We start from the raw sequence: 20333 nt of genomic DNA, 5'->3' as shown, positions 1-20333 counted from the left end.
ATGCCACAGAGGTTATGCCTGGCTCCTGACTTCCAGCAGCAGGTAGTTTCTCAGGAATTCATGGCAGTGACATTTACCATACAGGGAGGAGACACTTCCCCTTTGCTTCATGATTTTTTGTAGGGCATGAGAGCATCCAGCGTTGCGCTGAAAAGTCTGAAGATGGGGAGAGGAGCCTAAAATAATCATTATCTTGGAGGGCTTCTAAGTGCTCAGAGTCATAAGTCGTCCCACCTGCATCCTTCCAGCACTAAAACAGGCATATTTTGGGGTTTACCATATTAAAGGTTTTAACTTTATTCATGTCTGTAACAGACAAGTGACACTAAAGAGTCTACTGCTTTAGTGGCAACTAGAGAAAACTGGTGTTAGCAATATGAAATGCAGTAGCAATTAGAATGGTTCCAGTACTTCAAAGCTCCACAACATGATGCATTTTCTTTTGCCTGTATAGGCTTTCTCTCTCTTTTCTGTTTATTCTTCATTCTCTCTTTTTTCCAGTTTCCATTAGATTTTGCCACCACACACAAATGGTTATCTCAAAGCTTGCTTCTTTCTCCTTTTCATCTCTTTTTTTGCTACCTTCTTTGTGGCCAAGTCAGTGCACCATAATATGGTGACAATATAAATGCTCCTATACCACAATGCTGAGTCTAGTAATTGGTAGTTTGGTGAACTGAACCAGTTCATTTTTAAAAAGGCAAATAAGCAGTAAAAAAGGGGAAAGCGGAAGGCCAGAAGCTATGAACTCCCCCAAGTCCATCATCTTTTCAAAACAACCTGGCTAGGCACTATACCATGGCTAGTGCCTCTAGGATACTACCTTATCCTTTGTCTTCTTGGAGGGCCTGACGGCATCATTCGAGTCACTAACACCGTGAAATGATTCTGAAACATACGACGATTCTACAACTGTGAAGAATTCAATATTCAATTACCAAGTATTTAAAAAACCCACACATTTCAGTCTAGAATATGGTACTGAATTTGGAGGTGGGACATAGACTGTGCCTTTGTACTCATAATTTCTAGAACCTTTCAGTGTTGCTGAAGCTCACGAGTGCCAGTTTCAATATTTAAAAGTTCAAAACTATTGAAGCATGCTTTAGAAAGCAAACTGTGTGAAAACACTTTAAAAAAGTATGCTTATCAAATCTCCCTTCCCTTACTTACTTGCATTGTTTTTTTCCTGAGTGGTATCTGCATCAGTGTTAGAGCTGACAGATTGACTGTCTGAATTTTTGCTGTTGTCACCTAACTTTTTAAGCCTATTTAAACGTTTATCAGTTTCTCTGAGTCCATATTTGCTATTGATAACCGGAGCAGGCGCAGGCAGTCCCACTCTGGATTTAAAAGCACCAGTTCCCCGTCTGAAAGAGAAAATTGCACAGATTACACAAACAGAACACACTTATTTACAGTAAGTGATTGCTGAGGGTACTTAAAACACATCAGGTCAACAGACATAATAACTGATGAGGCTCTAATCACTGGCCGGAAACCTGCCAATTCTAGGACTCTCAAAAGAAATTAAATATTTATATATAGAACAAAAACTCTAGATTAAAAATAACAAAATAACTTGTTTTGGTTGTCCATCAGTTGTTAATTGTCTATGGGAAACTATTGGTTTTGTAAAATTCCGTTTGTAAATAAAAATAAATAATTCTCCAATTTCAAAACTGCCTGGTACAATGAATACTTATGTATGAATTGTGGTTCTAAAAAATTCACCTGCTAATTATATTCTAGCTTTGTTCTGCACTATCTAATACTACATTATTGAATGCTGAAGATTAAGGAATACTGAAAAAAAATACCAAAACAAAACAGCAAAAAAAACAACCAGATATTTTCCTTAAATCATTACTTAGACAAAATAATGTTAGATACCAACAAATCTTAATTGGAACTCTGTAAGAAGAAGGCTAAAGTATATCTGTGCAAATTTGACTTCTTGGGGCATTAAAAACTGTTTAATTCCTATTAAAGTTTCTGAAATAAACACAAAAATAATTAAATTAACAAAGTATTACTAAATAAAAAGCATTAAAAATTAAAAGACTTGCTTTCCATTTTAATTAGTGGCAGAAAATAGAGATGAATTCTTTTGTTTAAACATAGACTTTGTTTCTTGTCCTAAAATGGAGAAAATAATGTTTATCTTTAAATAATGATGTTTAATACACCAGGTCAAAATGACAAAATTTTGACTAAAAGAATAATCTTCAGGTATTAAATAATAAAAAATTAAATTAAAAACAATTTATTATGGGAACTCTGTAATTGCTGCACCAATTTTCTGTAAACCTGCAACTTCTCAAAAAAAAAAAAAATATGGAAAAACCAAAACAATTTATAGGGAAGCAGCTGTGGCCCAACCAGTTGGGTGCCTGCCTACCACATTGGGAGGTTCCAGGTTTGGGTCCTGGTGCCTCCTAAAGAAGACAAGCAGATGCACGCATCCCGCTGCAACTAGCTATACACCGCACCCCGCGGCAACGAGTTTAACACTCCCCCCCACAACGAGCAGACGCCACAAGCCATCAGATGCCACGGCCTGCAGGAAGCAGGTGTGGCTCAGGCCACTGGGCACTTGCCTCCCATGTGGGAGGTCCTGGGTTTGGTTTGTGGTGCCTCCTGGAGAAGGCAGACAGACAAGAGAACCATCTGAGGGAGTGGGAATAAATTAAAAAATAAATCTTAAAACAAAACACAATTTATAGATATTCATTCTGAAATTGAAGACAATGGAAAACTAAAAATAAAACAAGTAATAATATATTCTGGATGTTTTTCAAAGAAAAACAGTACCAGTGAGAAGGACTACGGAAAATTTTCAGCTTCTATGAGATATGTTTATGTGGTGGCTTGGTGTATGTACCCCAGAAAAACAGGTTTTTAATCTTAATCTATTCCTGCGTGAGCCCACTGTAAAGAGGACCTTTTGCTGAGGTTACTTCAGTTAAGGTGTCACCCAACTGAATCAGGATGGGTCTTAATCCCAATACTGGAGTTCTTACAGAGAAGGCCACAGAGAAAGTGGCCATGGAGAGCAGCCAGAAACTGCAAGTCCATGGGACTCACAAGAGAAAGGAGATGCTACCATGTGCACTGCCATGTGAGGCAGAAGCCAAGAAACACCAAAGACTGCCAGCCAGCCAGAAGACACAAACCCTAAAAGCTAAGAAATTCCTGTTAAACCAAACCAAACCAGAACAACTTGCTTTTACCACTGGGCATGAATGATTTGCGACCTGTTTTAACTATTTATAATGTACATGAAGTCTTTTGAAATAAATGAGGGGCATTTAATAAAAGGTTCTCCTAAACTTCCCCAACAAATCTAGCTTTGCAAATCTTTGCTTTATGCAGTAGAAAGGTGAATTTCTACTCAGTTTTATTAAAAAGGGTAAGAAAATTTTGAATTGAGATAAAAACACCCTACATATTGCATTAAAAAAAAAACTTTCTTCATCCAAAACTGCCTTCACTTGACTTGCCTTTATTAGTCTTTAACTTGTTAAAAGTCATGTAACAGCAGCTTCTGAATGTTTGACAATACTGCACACCTGTATAACGAAGTTTACCAACACTCTCTGTAACATCCCATGTGAGAAATTTCAAGATTTAAATGAAATCTCTCCCCCAAGTCATTAGTGTGCGTTATCTTTTGCTAAGCAAGGGACAACATAACTTCTTTCTTCCCCATCCCTTAGTCCTAAGAGCACAGCCCTAAGTCTAATGTGTAGTCCCAGGAAGTTTTTTTTTTACTTTAAGAGTTAGTATTTTTGCTTTTCACCTTCCTAGAATGCTTCTGGAATTCTATTTTTATAAAGGTAATTGTAAAAAAAACAAGAAACTTAGTTGTGGCACTACCCTTACTTGTAACATTTTAGGTTCATTTCTAGAAAGATTGACTATACTTTAAATATGTTTAAACACAAAATAAATGAACATGGTAGAAATATTTTATTTTGAAATTAGAATTCTTTATTTTTTTATTGATTTTGTATAAATATTACATTAAAAAAATATGAGGTCCCATTCAACCCCACCTAGAATTCTTTTAATAATACCCCATTCTTTCTTCTGCTTACTTCCTTTCCTTTAAACTTACAAAAGTAATGTATGCTCATGCTTGCTACAAGTGCAACAATCCTAGGGTATTTATACACAAAACAGAAGTGTATTTCCCAGCCACCCTCCATCCACAGTACCCTGTGACACCACTGTCAGCCATCTGCTGATGGTGTCTGTTCCCGCTCCCCCTACCATGGTCCAGCCTCCTGTTTATGGTGCTGTTTTCTGTCAAGCAAACGAAACAAAAAAGAGGGTAACATTCATTTTACTCAGCAACCAGTTTTTTGAAAGCAGTTTTATTGAAATATAATCACATACCAAACAATCTATCCAAAGTTTATAATCAATGGCTTTAGTATAATCACAATGCTGTCCATTCATCACCACAAAAAATTTTAGAACAATTTCATTACCAAAAAGAAAAACTTCACATCTCTTACCAGTTATCTCTCAATCCTGTTACCCTTCCCCCGGCCCTACATTACCACTAATCTAATTTCAACTTTATAAATTCATCTATTTTACATTTTATATAAACAGCATCATACAACATGTAGCACTGTGTCTGATTCCTTTCACTTAGCACATGTTCTTTTTCTGTCTGATATCAACATTCTGTAACATTAACACACATTAGTTCAGTTTCAAAGAAAAAAGGTCTTATATGTACAATTTTACACATATTCATATTTCAGTTTTATTGTGCTATACAGCCCCATGTTACATTTTTTAGCTGTCTTTTTAGTAATAATGATGACCAAAGACTTTCCCTTTCCCTTTAAGTCACTGTCATTCCCATATAATTGTACTGCTAGTTACAAACATTATGTTGGACTTTCACCTTTTCTATTCATTCCCAAAGATTAATACACATCCTTTTTACCAATTCTGCACAAGTTAACCTCAGCTTTCCATACTCTAAACTCACTCTATTTGGGAAAAAAAAATTGTATTTCTCTCCACTCCCCTGCATCATTATTTACTGCCTGCTCTCTATGTGTGTTCACAGTGTGCTCATATTCTTTTTAGGAGGCACTGGGAACCGAACCCAAGACCTCTCATGTGGGAAGGAAGCACCCAATGGTTTCAGCCATCTCCGTTCCCACTTGTTGTGTCTCTTTATTGCGTCATCTCGCTGCGCCAGCTTGCTGTCTTGCTCGTCTTTTTTAGGAGGCGATGGGAACTGAACCCAGGACCTCTCATATGTTAGGCGGGTGCCCAAGTGCTTGAGTCACATCCATTTCCCTAATTTTTTTTCTTCAAGGAGGTACCGGGGATTGAACTCAGGACCTGGTACGTGGGAAGCAGGCCCTCAACCACTGACCTACATCTGCTCCCCAATAAGAGTGTTTTTTTCTTTCAGTTTTGTTTTTAGGAGGTTTTGGGAATTGAACCAGGGACCCTGTACATGGGAAGCAGGCGCTCAACTACTTGAGCGACATCTGCTCCCTCATTCTATCTTCTGATGACCCATATTCAAGTTATTAACTCCACAGGATTACACAATATATTTAGTTTATAGTACTATAATCATATATTATTTGTTCTTTTGTCTGCTCTACTTTACTCAGCATAATGTCCTCCAGATTTATCCATCTTGTTATAAACTTCATGACTTCATTTCTTCTTACAGCTGCATAATATTCTAACACCGGTTTGTTTATCCATTGACTGGTTGATGGACACCTAGGTTGTTTCCATTTTTTTAGCAACTGTGAATAATGCTGCTAGGAAGATGGGTGTGCATATGTCTGTACATGTTACTGCTCTCAGTTTTTGTGCGTATACCCGGTAGTGGTGTATCTCTATTCAATTTCTTTAGGAACTACCAAACAGTCCTCCACGGTGGCTATACCATTCTGCATTCTCACCAACAGTGAATAAGTGTTCCCATCTCTCCACATCCTTTCCAACACTTGTGGTTTTCTGTCTTAATAGTGGCCATTCTAGTAGGTGTGAAACGATATCCCACTGTAGCTTTCATTTGCATTTCCCCAATCGCTAGTGATGTTGAACATTTTTTCATGTTTTCTTTTTCCATTTGTATTTCTTCTTTGGACAAATGTCTATTCAAGTCATTTGCCCATTTTTAAATTGGGCCATTTGTCTTTTTACTGTTGAGTTGTAGAGTCTCTATGTATTACTGATACTAAACCCTTACTGGATATGTGATTTCCAAAAATTTTTTCCCATTGCGTTGGCTGCTTTTTAATCTTTTTGATAAAGTCCTTTGAGGTGCAAAAGTGTTTAATTTTGAGGAGGTCCATTTATCTATTTTTTCTTTTGTTGCTTGTGCCTCGGGTATAATCCAAGAAACCACGACCTACTACAAGACCTTTAAGAAGTTCCCTTATGTTTTCTTCCAGTACTTTTATGGTCCTGGTTTTTATATTTAGATCTTTGTTTCATTTTGACTAGACTGTTGTGTAGGGAGTGAAACAGGGGTCCTCTTTCATTTTTTGGTTATGAACATTAAGTTCTCATGGAACCATTTGTTGATGAGGTTGTTTCTGTCCTGATAATATGGCTTTGGTAGGTTTGTTGAAAACCGTTGGCCATAGATGTGAGAGTTTATTTCTGGACTCCCAGTTCTGTTCCACTGATCAATGTGTCTACCTTTATGCCATTACCATGCTGTTTTGACCACTGTGGTTTTGTAGCATGTTTCAAGGTCAGAGAGGGAAATTCCTGCCACTTCACTCTTCTTTTTTAGAATTCTTGTGGCTACTGGGGTTCAGTTTCCCTTCCAAAAGAATTTGGTAATTGCTTTTTCTATTAATATTTCTGTAAAGTAGGCCATTGGAATTTAAAAAAAAAGATGTTTATTTTATTTACTTATTTTCCCCTCTTTCCCCTCCTCCATCCTGTTGTTTTTGCTGTGTTGTCTTCTCATTTTTTCTTCTCTGGATTCGATCCTGGAGACTTCTGATGGGGAGAGAGATTCCCTGTCAATTGTGCCACCTCAGTTCTTGGTTTCTTCTGCACTTCACCTTGACTCTCTCCTTGCCTCTTTTGATGTGTCACCACTGCTGCATGACTCACTTGCATGGGGCACTAGCTCACCATGTAGGCACCACACGGGTACTTGTACAGGCACTGGCTTGCTGTGCGGGCACACTTTCTCTTTTTTTCCACAGGAGACCCCGGGGATTGAATCCAGATCCTTCCATATGGTAGGCAGAAGCTCTATCACTTGGGCTACATCTGCTTCCCAAGCTGTTGGAATTTTGATTGGTACTGCACTGAATCTAAAGATCAGTTTGAATGGGATTGATATCTTCATGATATTTAGTCTTCCAATCCATGAACACACAATGTCTTTCCATTTAAGTCTTCACTGATTTATTTTGGCATTGTTTTGTAGTTTTTCATATAGTTCCTGTATTTCTTTGGTACTGATTCCTAGATATCTGAGGTCTTTTTGTTGCTATTGCAAATGGATTTTCCCCCCAGTTGTTCAATTCTAGTGTACAGAAATATTACTGATCGTTGCTTGATCTTGTATCCTGCAACCTTGCTGAATTCATGTTAGCTCAAGCAGCTTTGCTGTAGACATCTCAGAAATTTCTAAATATAGATCATGTCATCTGTGAATAGTAAGACCTTTACTTCCTCTTTCCCTATTTGGATGTTTTTCTACCCCCGTTTAACTGCCCTAGTAGAACTTCCAGAACAGTGTTTTCTTGATGTCCTTTATTTCTTCAGCCATATTGTCTTTCAACTCATTAATTTGGTTTTGGAAATTTGTGTGCATATCATTGATAGGTGGTCTCAAATCCTTTGTCTCTTCTGGGGTTTTGATATTCCTTTGCTTGGGCAATTTGTTCCATTTTCTTAGTATGGCTTATAATTTTTTGCTGATGTCTAGGCATCTAATTAGGATGCTGAGTTTACTCATTTGCTCAATTTCTCTCTCTTTCATAGGGATTTAGTGGCAGCATGCTGTGTTACTTTTGTTTTTTGATTCTTGGTTCAACCTGTTTTCTGTCTTTAGGACTGTCCCTGTTGCTCAAATCTGGGCCCTGGGTTGCACTTCGCTTCCAAGGGCATTGGGAAGTGAGGCTGTAAAGGCCAGAAAAAAAGCCTATCAATTGTTTACTTTTCATTTTCTCACATGCACTTTCTTGGTCTGCCAACAGATGGCACTCTTTGGCAGCCTTCTCAGTTTAAAGCCTGGTCGGAATGTGTTTGCTGCAACACAGACCACATCAATGTGATTGAAGATCCTGTCTGGAAGCTAAAAGTCTTGTAACTGAAACTTTCTCAGAGGCAGTTCTCCAATATTTGCTAGCGGTTCCCTCCCTTCTCCTGGGTAGGAAATAATCCCATTCCCTTTTGCGTCTTAAACAACCAGTCCTGGTCAGGAGACAGGATCTCTTTCGTCCCTTGCTGTCCCAAACTGCTGGCCCTGAGACCTGAGAATTCAAAAGTGTCTATAGGGTAGGGGAGGATAACAGCAGTTGTAACTCCCACTTTTAACTAAGAATTTGCCATTGCAATTCTCTTCCTTTTTGCCTCTCTTCTCGGCTGTGTTCAGCCTTCCCCTGGTGTCCTAACCCTTAAATGGTATTTTTTCCAAGCTGTTTCTGCCTGTCCTCTACCTATTTTTTCTGGGATAGAAGAGAGTCCCAAGGCTTTCTAGTCCATCATGTTCCCAGAAGGCCCAATTTTCTTGATGTTATATCATGGACAAATATGCCTTAAAAGCTGTATTTTCCATAGAATAAAAGCTCATGATTTATTCAGTCATTCCCTAATGGTGACTACTGAAGGTTTTGTTTTTCTGCCACTACAAACACGGCTGCTATATTAACTCTTGAAACTGTATCTTTCATTAGCGGCGCTTTTATTTCTCCAGGTCAGATTCCTTCACATATGACTGCCAAGTCCAAAGTGTTTTTTATTTTATTTTTAATTTTTAAAAATTTCTCTCCCCTTCCCCACCCCCTCCCCCAGCTGTCTGCTCTCTGTGTCCATTCACTGTGTTCTTGTGTCTGCTTGTATTCTCGTCAGCGGCACCTGAAATCTGTGTCTCGTTTTGTTGTGTTAGCTCTCTGTGTGTGTGGCGCCATTACTGGGCAGCTCTCCTTACGGGGCGCACTCCTTGTGCGTGGGGCTCCCCTATGTGGGGGGACACCTCTGTGTAGCAGGGCACTCCTTGCACGCATCAGGACTGCACATAGGCCAGCTCATCACACGGGTCAGGAGGCCTTGGGTTTGAACCTTGGACCTCCCGTGTGGTAAGTGGATGCCCTATTCAATGGGTCAAATCAGTTTCCCGGTATGTTTATTTTTAACACATATTGCTAGATGGCATTCCCAAAGGTTTTAACAATTCTTGGCCCTGTTAGCATAGTATGAGCACCTGTTACTCCACCTCCTTGCTAGCACCTTTTAGTTCTTGACAGAGTGAAAATAGGTACCTAATTACTGTTTTAATTTCCTTATATATGGCCACCTTTTTTCTGTGAAGAATCTCTCCTTCCTTTCCCCTTTTATCTGTTAGACTGTTTTCCTTATCAGCTTGTAGTAGGTTGTTATTAAGATATTACCTCTTTGCCATGTGTAATTTTTATCTTATTATGTATTTATCCACCACCCCCCTGCCATCTGCTCTCTGTGTCCATTTGCTGCATATTCTTCTGTGTCTGCTTGTATTCTCATTAGGAGGCTCCAGGAACCGATCCTGGGATCTTCTGGAGTGGGAGAGAGGTGATCATTCTCTTGTGCTACCTCAGCTCCCTGGTCTGCTGCATCTCTTATTGTATCTCCTCTGTGTCTCTTTTTTTTTTGTGTCATCTTGCTGCGTCATCTCTCCATGTGGGCTAGTCCTCCTTGTGTGGAGCAGCACTCCACATGGGCCAGCTTGCCTTCACCAGCAGGTCTGGGTACTGAACCCTGGACCCCCTATATGGCAGATGGAAGCCCAACTGCTTGAGCCTCATCTGCAACCCGTAATTTTTATTTTATTGGTATACAATTCAATGGCATTAACCACATTTACAATGTGTAACCATTACCACCATTCATTACCAAAACTCAATATACTAAAGTTTGTACCCATTAGGCAGTTAACTTCCCAGTTCTCCCTCTCCCCAGCCCTAAGTAATCTCTAATCTACTGTCTGAACAAATTTGCTTATTCTAGATATTTCATCTAAAGGGAAGCATATATTATTTGTCTTTGTGTATCCGGCTTACTTTACCTATCATGTTTTTAAGATTCATCCATGTTGTAGCAGGTATTAGAACACCATTTCTTTTTATGGCTAAAAAAATATTACAATGCATACACATACATACACACACACACACACACCACATTTTGTTTATTCATCTATTGATGAATACTTCAGTTATTTCTACTTTCTGCCTATTACAAATACCTCTTCTAGTCACTGATTTGAATTCTTTTGGGTATGCACTCAGCAGCTGAATTTCTGGGTCATACAGTAATTATTTTCCACAGTGGCTGAACCATTCTACTTTAATGTGCAAGGATTCCAGTTTCTCCACATCCTCATCAGAATTTAGTATTTTCCATTTTTTAAAATAACAGACATTCTGGAGGGTGTGAAGTATTATCTCACAGTGATTCTGATTTGCATTTCCCTAATGGTTCATGATTTTGAACATCTTTTGATGAGGTTATTGGCCATTTGTATACCTTCTTGGAGAAATGTTTATTGAAGTCTTTTGCTCATTTTCCAGTTTTTGTTGAGCTTTATTTAAACCATTGCCAAATCCAAGGTTATATAGATTTCCCCCTATTTTTCCTTCTAAGAGTTTTATGCATTTTAACTCTTAAGTTGTTGATCTACTTTGAATTTTTTTACACAGTGTGTGGCAGGAGTCCAAACCAAATTCAATCTTTCCATGTAGAAATCATTTTCCTAGCACCATTTGCTGAAAAGACTATTCTTTTCCTAATGCATGAATATGGCAACAGTATTATTTAGCCAAAAAGGGTGCTGATACCAGAAATCTGCTGGCTTTTATAAAAGGGTATTTATTTGGGTAGAAGCCTATAGTTACCAGGCCATAAAGCTTAATATTACTTCCCTCACCAAAGTCTGTTGCCTTGTGTTGGAGCAAAATGGCTGCTGATATCTGCAAGGGTTCAGGCTTCCTCTTCCCATTAAGGCACCAGTTCCAGCTTCTTCCAATATCAGCTGTAGGCTGGGATAAGTCTCATCTCTCTCCCGGGGCTCTTTCCTCTGTACGGTCAGTTGTTAACTATCAGGCTCTCTTGCTTCTCAGGGCCTCTGCCATGTCTATGGAGCCATCTCTATTCCTGTGTTATCTTCTGTGTGTTTACTTCCCAGGGTTCCAGCATCTAAAACTCTAACTTTCTCCTCTGCCATGTTTTCTCTGTGAGTCCCTGCCCCCCTAGTCCTACTGATGTGGCCCAATCAAGGCCTTTTCCTTAATCATAATTTAATCAAGTAAGAGTGAAACCTCTGAATGGAATCCAATCTAGTATACCCAGAGGAACAGACTAGTTTACAAACACAATCCAGTATTTATTTTTGGGATTCATAAACAATACCAACTGCCCCAGCAACTCTGTCAAAAATCAAATGGCCATGGATGTGAGGGTTGATTTCTGGATCCTCAATTCTATTATACTGGTCTATGCTGTATGTGTAATTTTTTCCCCTTCAGTATTTCTTTTGACTTTCAAATGAAAAAAAGTTTTGACAGAAAACATATATCTTTATTTGCCTATAGAATATATTAGTATGAAAGAAAATACCTGAGGTTTCAAAAGGCAAATTTTTGTCTAGTAAAAAATGATTTAGCATTTCTCATCTTAGTTGAGATCTTCACCAACCCTACGTTAAACACATATTCTCCTAATTATTTTACTAATAGGTTTGTATTGTATTTTAAAATTTAGATCTTTACATATTTTATGATTATTTTTATATGAAATATCCAGAATAAGCAAATCCATAGAGAAAGCAGATTAGTGGTTGCCAGAAATGGAGGGAGGGAGGAAGGAATGGGGAGTGATTATTTAATGGATACAGGTATCCTTCTGGGGTGATGACAATATCTGAAACTTGAGAGAGGCTGTGGGTCGTACAACATTGCGAACGCTCTAAATGCCACTGAATCATAACTTTAATTTAAAAAGTTAGATCTTTAACCCATGTAGAATATATTCAGTATATATGGCATGAGATGTCCTGCTCAGGCTTTCTTCCAGATATACAATGAATTATACTAGAATCATTTATTTAAAAAATCATTGTTTCCAAATAGGTGGTATTATGACCTTGTATATACTTGGGTGTATACTTCAGGCCTCTACTCATGGCCTGTAATCTATCTGTTCATTCCTAGAGGTATCATCATGTTTTGATCCAATTATTTCATAGAAACTTTTACTCTCTGCTAAGTGCAGTCTGCCACACTATTCTTTAGAATTTTTTTCTTGGTTATCATCAGACATAGTTCTGCATACACTTAAAACATTTTTTTGATCAATTCCAAAACTAAAATAAAAGAAGTCCCAAGTATTTTATATATTAATTGGGGGAAGAGTAATATTTTTATGATTTTAAGTCTTCACAGCTTGGAACATTTAAGTCTTATTTTGGGGGCCTTCATTAGATTTTTACTTTTTATTGTGGGAACACATATCCAAAAACTTCTCATTTTAACTATTTTCAAGTACACAATTTGTGGTGTTAGTTACATTCATAACGTTGTACCATCATCACTGCCATCCATTACTAAAACTTTCCCATCACTCCAAAGAGAAACTCTGTAGCAACTAAGCATTAACTTCCCACTCTCTACCTTCTCCCCATCCCCTACTCCTGACTCCTGGTACCATGTAGTCTAGTATCTCTATAAATTTGCATAGTCTAATTATTTCTTATAAGTGAACTCATACAGTATTTGTCTTTTTGTGTCTTTATTTCATTGAGCATAGTGTTTTCAAAGTTCTTCTATGTTGTGGCATATATCAGAACTTTATTCCCTTTTACACCTGAGTAATATATCACATTTTATTTACCCATTTATGTACTCTTGGGCTGTTTCCACCTTCTGATTATTGTGAATGATGCTGTAATGAACACTGCTGTATACCTAGCTGTTTGAATCCTTACTTTCAATTCTTTTATGTATATACCTAGAAGTGGGATTGCTGGATCCTATGATAATTTTATACTTATCTTTCAGAGGAACTACTAAACTGTTTTCCATAGCACCTGCATCATTTTATATTGTCACCAATGATGTGTGAGTTTTCCTATTTCTCTGCATCCTCTCCAACACTTATTTTTCTATCTTCTTTGGATAACCTTCATTAGATTTTATCCCTTAGATTTTCTAGAATAAAAAGTATTTATTATGATATGGCAATGCTTACTTAGGAATGTATTACAATTAAAATGCTAATGCATCAAGATGGTTCCAGAAACATGTCAAATATATCCTGGAGACTTCATCTATGATCTCAGCATCTTCATAAAAAAACATTCTGTACACTCTCATTTCTTCACTGAGCCACCTCTTCCTCTCCCGTTAGCTCTCAGCACACTGTGTGTCCCCTTCATTGCACCGCCTTGGTAGCAGGCATTGTGCTGGCCTTATCTTATATGTATTGGGCCCAATATAAAGTAACTTCAGTTAATATCTGATGAACAACTGAATGAGTTTCACTGACTAGTCTCATCCACCCAAGTAATTTCACTAAGGCAGAAACAATTTGGGGCTCCTGAGAATTTCAAGAATATTCACAGGATTTGCTGACATTTCTAGCTGTTCCTCACACTAACCTGGGAGTAGGTGCAATTACAGCAATTTGACCTAGTGAGGAAAATAAGGAACAGTAATGGAGGAGAACTGAGGTACTCAACGAACAGGATTCTAAACCAATTGACGCTGTTTCAGTCAGTATTGCTTTGGAATTCTAAGTATGTGGTTAGATTATTTTGGACAGTCTCCAAAAACTTAATCATTATATCATTTGCTCCATCTATTATTTACAAATATTGGTCAAATGCATAATATGCACAAGTACTGCTTCTGGGTCCTGGGATAGAGCAGCAAATAAACAGACTGAAGTTCCTGCTATCATGGTGCTTATTTTCTAACAGAAAAAAATCCAGAAACCACAAAATAATTTTGTAACTAATATTTGAGCTATTCTACATACTTTTTGTGAAATAAACTGAATTCTCACAGCAACCTTATGAGATAGCTCCTAATATTATCATTTGAAGAAAATAAGGCACGAAGTAGCTAAGTAACTTCCCAATATCACATAGGTAGTAAACAGAGTCATAGGACTCAAACCCTGGCAGAACAGTCCCAGATCTCAGGGATTTAACTGATAGACGATGCTGTCTCTATAAACAACTTTAAAGTACTATGATTCAACTATCTAAACTATTTCCCAGATTAAAGGGCTTTTTGGTGGACTGGACTAAGGGTTGACCAACATTTAAACCATTTTTTATGCAGGAAATAAATTTTATGTAAAAAAAAAAAAAAAAAAAAAGGGCACAAAAACTCCTTAGCACGAGGAACAGGTTTCTGCCAGCCCAAACAGCAAGGGCCCCAGTGGCTGCCTAGAAAAGAGAGAGACGGTGACTCTGGGGAACCCACCCTTTTTTCTCCTATCCTCGTTGTTTGTTGGATATTTTAAGGGGGAAAGTGGCAGACTGACATTTTTGCTCTTATCTGCAGAAGCAACATGAAGTGGAAGAAGTGAAGACCCTGATCTTGACCTGGGTTCAGATATTTAAGGTTCTGCACTTCGCAATGTGGGCACATTACTAGTTCCCTCTTACAGGACGGCTGCTGAGGACTGGCCAAGTAAGGGTAAGGGACGTGCCCAGTACAGTTCAAAGCACGCAGAACAGGCTCACTCGACGCAGGCTCCCTTCCCTGGGGACCCTAAGTATGTGTGCACAACCTTGTCCTGGGAGCCTGCCTGCAGCGCTTCCCTCACTGCTCACTAGCTACCTTTATGGATCTAGTATACACAGAAGTAACTACAATGAAGAGTAGAAATAAGAAGTCCTGTCAAGGCAGATTCTGGGGATTTTTAAGGACTCCAGAATCCTGATGGGTTACAAAATGTGACTGCAGAGGACAGAACTTGGGACCCGGGAAGAGTATGTGCACCAAAACAAAAATTTCAGAAGACACTGCTTGATAATATGCAAGACCAGTTAAAGGATTTTACATGATTACTAGTGGTGAACTTTGCTTGCAATTTTTGGGGACAACCCCTCTCAGATACTGTGGAGGTATGCGTGTGTGCAGTATTTCCCATTCTTAAGTATGTGTGTCTTCTGACCCACAAGAATAGTATCTGGTAATTTGACCCACTAAGAATAGTATCTGGTAATATTAAGATTTTAAGAGGTCAGGTGCCAATGAGCCTAACTAGTTACATATCATTTGATTTTGTTTATGTACATTGTGTTGGGTGTTATGCTACAGAACACGGAAGACTATCACTGATTTTTTTTTTTAATCCCTGCATTTAAATAGGAAAAAGAATGTAAAAGCTGAAAATCTTACTTAATACTTTACCTTTCACAAGTGTAACACTCGCAGAACTCATTATTTTCTCCAAAGAATCCATCTCCATAATAGCAAGAAATTTCTTCTCCAGGTTCAATATCTCTCAGAGCCTTCACGCATGCTGTATCTCGACCAGTTGACACAAACTGAAACAAAGACACTCATTAAGACACTCATACCTGAAGCAGAAACAAAACACTTGAGATAATTCTTTTATGCTTACCTTACAGTTAGGTCTGCAATCTGAAAAATGTCCAAAAGATAAAGTCAATTAACTGCTGATAAGATCTGAAACACGAACAATTACAGAAATCTGAAATAAGCTTTCCATATAATATGACCACTTTTGATAGAAGTTTAGGTGTCAAGTTAAACTAAGAGTATTTATCTTAATAAGTTTGTGGGGGAAAAAATCCATATTTCAACCCTTTTAAGAGAAATATTTCCAATTCCTTTAAAATTATGTAAGATAAAATTTTTACTGTTTGATGAGGTCCTTCTAATTTTTAGCAAGACAGCGCAATATTAGTGCTAACACCTCAGAAATGGAGCTTACCATGATTTATAAATGCAGCAGGACCAAGCCAGAGTTGAGCACAGTTTTTCCTTGTGGAATACATGACACTGAAGTCGTTTTCTCCATGTCTAAGTAGCATGTTCTCCTCAATTTCTGAAAGTTCGGCAATACAACCCACCAGTAATTCTATTTTGTCATTTCGTTTCCTATTTAAAATATGTTATGTGTTAAAAATTACTAGTAATTATAAATAATAAGGCTTCTTTTCATAAAATAAGCCTGCCAATCAATACCAGGAACTGGGAAGACCTAGCGTTGTCTATTGTAGCCTACTCACTTGGACATCTCTTCCCTCTTGGAAGAAGCCTTGCATAGCCTTGTACTACAGTTACTTGTACATATCTGCCTTCTCCCTGCAGGAGACTGGAAATCCCTCAAGGGCAGGACCTGTGTTTTATATGTCTCTGAATCCTCTGCAGCACCTAGCATAGCATTTTTCAGGCAGAAAGCACTCAAATAATCACTGCACTAAATTAAACGTGCTGACCACTGAAAAAAAGGAGACAGAGACAAGTGGCAGGAAAGGATCATGAGGACCCAGACTTATGATGCCACCCTTGAGAGTAGCACTGTCCAAAAGAAATCGCAGTGTGAGCTGCATATGAATCTAAAATTTCCTAGCAGCCGCACTAGAAAGGTAGAAAGTAAACAGGTAAATTACTTCTAATACTATGTCTTAACCCTACATAATTCAAAATATTGTTGCAGCATATAAACAAATAGGAAATACTAGTGAGAAATAAAATTTAATAGATCTGATTGTATATCAGGCTTACAGCACTCTTCATTCAGACTAGCCACATTTCCAGGGCTCAATAGGTACATATAGCTGGTGCTGTTGTACTGTAACAGTAGCCTAGTACAGCTTTAGAATCCAGATCTCAAACCTATATACCCATCTACAACACAGAGAACGGAAAGACCCAATCAGCAGATTCGACACCAACCCAAGGCAAAAAAAGGTACACTCAAACACACACCCTTGCACAAAGTCTGGGAGTAATACTTTGCCCATTCTGTTTTTAGGTACCTGACCCCTACAATTTACGCTTTAAGAAATATGGGACAGGGACTAAGTGAAGAGGATTACATGCTTCTCTTTTGGGAGATAAGGCAGGTAAAAGGCATTAAAGGAAAGAAGATAAAGGCACACACTCTTTTTTCTACCTATGGCTTTCATCCCTCCTGCTGGGATGATGACACTTGACTACTTTTCATTAACTTGGTGCATGTATATTTTCACACATACAATGATTTTAAGAAGTTTTTACCAGTAAAGTTCCTAGGATCATTAAAACTTCATCCCTAACCTTTCTTCTAGGCCAGTAACAGACTAACTCTGGAAGCCAGGTTATCAAGCCCTTGCATCCTTATCTTGCCAGCAGCCTCTTTATTAAACAGGCATCCAGTCTTAGTAAAAGGAAAAATGAAACATGCTTTGGCCTAGAGACGGGATCTGGTTCCACTCAAAGACTTATTTCACCATCCTAATACCAGTCAACAGGCCTGGGTGAGAGAACTGCATTGGCTCCTTTAGTTATGGTAAGCTTTGTCTTCATACCTCACTGTGAACTTTCTGGTATTGTAACAGAAATTTAAGAGTGAACTTTAAAATTACTTTAAGAGACTGTATTAGTATAATAGTTACCACTCTTTTGTTGCAACTATTTTGGCTCCATTTTGTTCTGATGAATATCTATTACAGGGCAGTATTTCAAATCCACTGTCAGTTGCAAACATCCTCAAGTAAATAAATACCTAAAACAGGAAAAAGAATCTGATGTTAACACTTTATACCAAATTGTTTATCTGCTAGACTTTTAGAATTATAAAAGCAAACAATGTAAAAAATATAAGTTCATTAAGTAACAAACTTTATAATGGCTTTTAAATTTCATAAATTTTGAAGTATCTTGAGTTTCACTTCTAGATGACAAAGTCTCTTGTTCAGATAGTCATCCAAATGATCTTATGTGTTGTAAAATCTACATATTGGTTAATTTTATGAAGAGTTACTTTAAAGTTTTAGTGTTTACTAAAATTTAGGCTTTAGTTTCCTTTACTCTTATCCTAACTGCTTATTAAACTTACATGTTTGCCTTACAGAATGGCCATTAAAAAAAATAACAAAACATAAAAAACAAGTAATGGAGAAGATGTGAAGAAATAGGAATACTCCTTTATTGTTGGTGGGAATGTAATAATGGTATAACCTCCATGGCAAGACAGTTTGGTAGTTTTTTAGGAAGCTAAATATAAAACTGCCATATGATCTGGCAATCCTGCTACCACGAATATATTCATAAGAACTGACAATAAGGACGTGAACAGTCATTCGCACACCAATGTTCATACTGCATTATTTAGAACTGCTAAAAGATGGAAACAACCTAAATGCCTGTCAACCAATGAATGGATAAACAAAATACAATGGAATACTACTATTCAGCTATAAGAAGAAATGAACTGGGGAAGCACATGACATGGATGAACCTCAAGGATACTGAGTGAAATAAGCCAGACACAAAAGGGATGAACACTGTATGATCTGATATGAACTAAATATGATGAGTAAACTTAAGGCGGTTATAAAATATACAATATAGGTTTGTAGGAGACAATGTGGGTTGAGAAGGGAGAGCTGATACTGAATGTACGTAAAATGTTTAGTAAGGTTGACTGCAAGTATGTGGAAATGGACAGAGTTAATTACAGCATATTATAATGAGTATAACTAACACTGCTAACTTATAAACATGATTGTGGCTGAAAGGGGCAGTCTAGGAAGGTTAATGTTAATTGAAAAACAGCTAGAGGATTATCTAGGGACTGTATAACAGTGATTTTGGTGGTAGATGAAGATTGTAGTTAATAACACAAGAGTGTTTCTCTTTTACAAGATGTTAAGAATATGGTGGGAAGCGGATTTGGCTCAACTGATAAGAGTGTCCGCCTACCACATGGGAGGCCCAGGGTTCAAACCCAGAGCCTCCTGACCTGTGTGATGTGCTGGCCCATGCACAGTGCTGATGCACGCAAGTGCCGTGCCACGCAGCGGTGTCCCCCCATGTAGGGGAGCCCCATATGCAAGGAGTGTGCTCTGTAAGTAGAGCCACCCAGTGCGAAAAAAGTGCAGCCTGCCCAGGAATGGCGCCGCACACAGAGAGCTGATGCAAGGTGATGCAACAAAATGAGACACAGATTCCAGGTGCTGCTGACAAGAATACAAGTGGATAGAGAAGAACGCACAGCAAATCCACACAGAAAGCAGACAACTGTGGGGGGGGGCGGGAAGGGGAGAGAAATAAATAAAAAATATATCTTTAAAAACAAACACACACAGATTCCCAATGCCACTGACAAGAATATAAGCAGACACAGAGAACACACAGAGAGCAGACAGCGGGGGGCGGGAATAAATAAAAAATAAAACTTAAGAAAAAAAAAAAGAATATGGTGATACATGGGAAAAATACAACTAATGCAACTTATAAAGTTAAGAGTAATATTGCAATATTTTTGTAGCAAAGACAAAGAAGGAATTACATTAATGCTAATGGTAAAAAAAAGAATATGGGATTTAGTTTTATGAGACATGAATATGATCCAGCATTTTTTCCCCTTTCATATTCTTCATTAACAAGGAGACCTTGGTCTTGTCATTTAAACAATCTGTGCTCACTTATGCATCTTTATAAACACTAAAGAAATAACTGAGTGTGTTTTTAGGATTAAATGGGATGAATGTGCCTGGACAGAATTTTTTTAAGTAATGCTTTTATAATTTGTTGTCTCTTGTCTATTTTATTTTTTGAAGTTAAAACAAAAAAAAAAACCCTACATGTTCCTTGAATAATTTCTCTTGCATTTTGTTCTTGTTAAGAAAATAGTGCCGTGCCCATTCGCCTGAAGTCAAGCATTTGAAGGCTTTTTCCAAATGTTCATCTTTTTTAAAACGTTCAATTACTTCCTTTAGTTCTTCTTGTCTTCCTTTAATGGGCCGAAATCTGAAAGAAATCAAAACAATAATTATTTGCCACCATCTTTAGGCCACTGATCCATCTTAAGAGACCATGAACAAAACATAGTACCCTAAATATTGCCATGGTTTTCAGTGCGCA

The 20333-nt window shown here is 37.9% G+C and overlaps 1 protein-coding gene across 19 annotated transcripts in view; it reads right to left on the bottom strand.

Moving 5' to 3' along the window:
* The window catches only part of KMT5B (lysine methyltransferase 5B), a 71971-nt gene that overhangs the window by 11310 nt on the left and 40328 nt on the right, over positions 1 to 20333 (bottom strand). For 13 of the 19 annotated variants that reach the window (XM_071217933.1, XM_071217929.1, XM_058305072.1 and 10 more), the window contains 6 exons: positions 20054 to 20219; positions 17861 to 17970; positions 16192 to 16358; positions 15859 to 15878; positions 15645 to 15781; positions 1174 to 1370 (listed from right to left, as the gene is read on the bottom strand). In XM_071217933.1, the coding sequence (XP_071074034.1) occupies positions 1174 to 1370; positions 15645 to 15781; positions 15859 to 15878; positions 16192 to 16358; positions 17861 to 17970; positions 20054 to 20219 (797 nt within the window). Of the gene's footprint in view, positions 1 to 1165; positions 1371 to 9887; positions 14672 to 15644; positions 15782 to 15858; positions 15924 to 16191; positions 16359 to 17860; positions 17971 to 20053; positions 20220 to 20333 lie in introns of those variants that run through there. The other 6 variants (XM_071217937.1, XM_071217938.1, XM_071217935.1 and 3 more) reach the window with 3 other exon arrangements.

The sequence above is a fragment of the Dasypus novemcinctus genome, chromosome 10, assembly GCF_030445035.2.
Source record: "Dasypus novemcinctus isolate mDasNov1 chromosome 10, mDasNov1.1.hap2, whole genome shotgun sequence".
In the NCBI taxonomy this organism is placed as follows: Eukaryota; Metazoa; Chordata; class Mammalia; order Cingulata; family Dasypodidae; genus Dasypus; species Dasypus novemcinctus.
The sequence above is the reverse complement of the archived record's forward strand: the minus strand, read 5'-3'. Positions and strand labels throughout refer to the sequence as shown.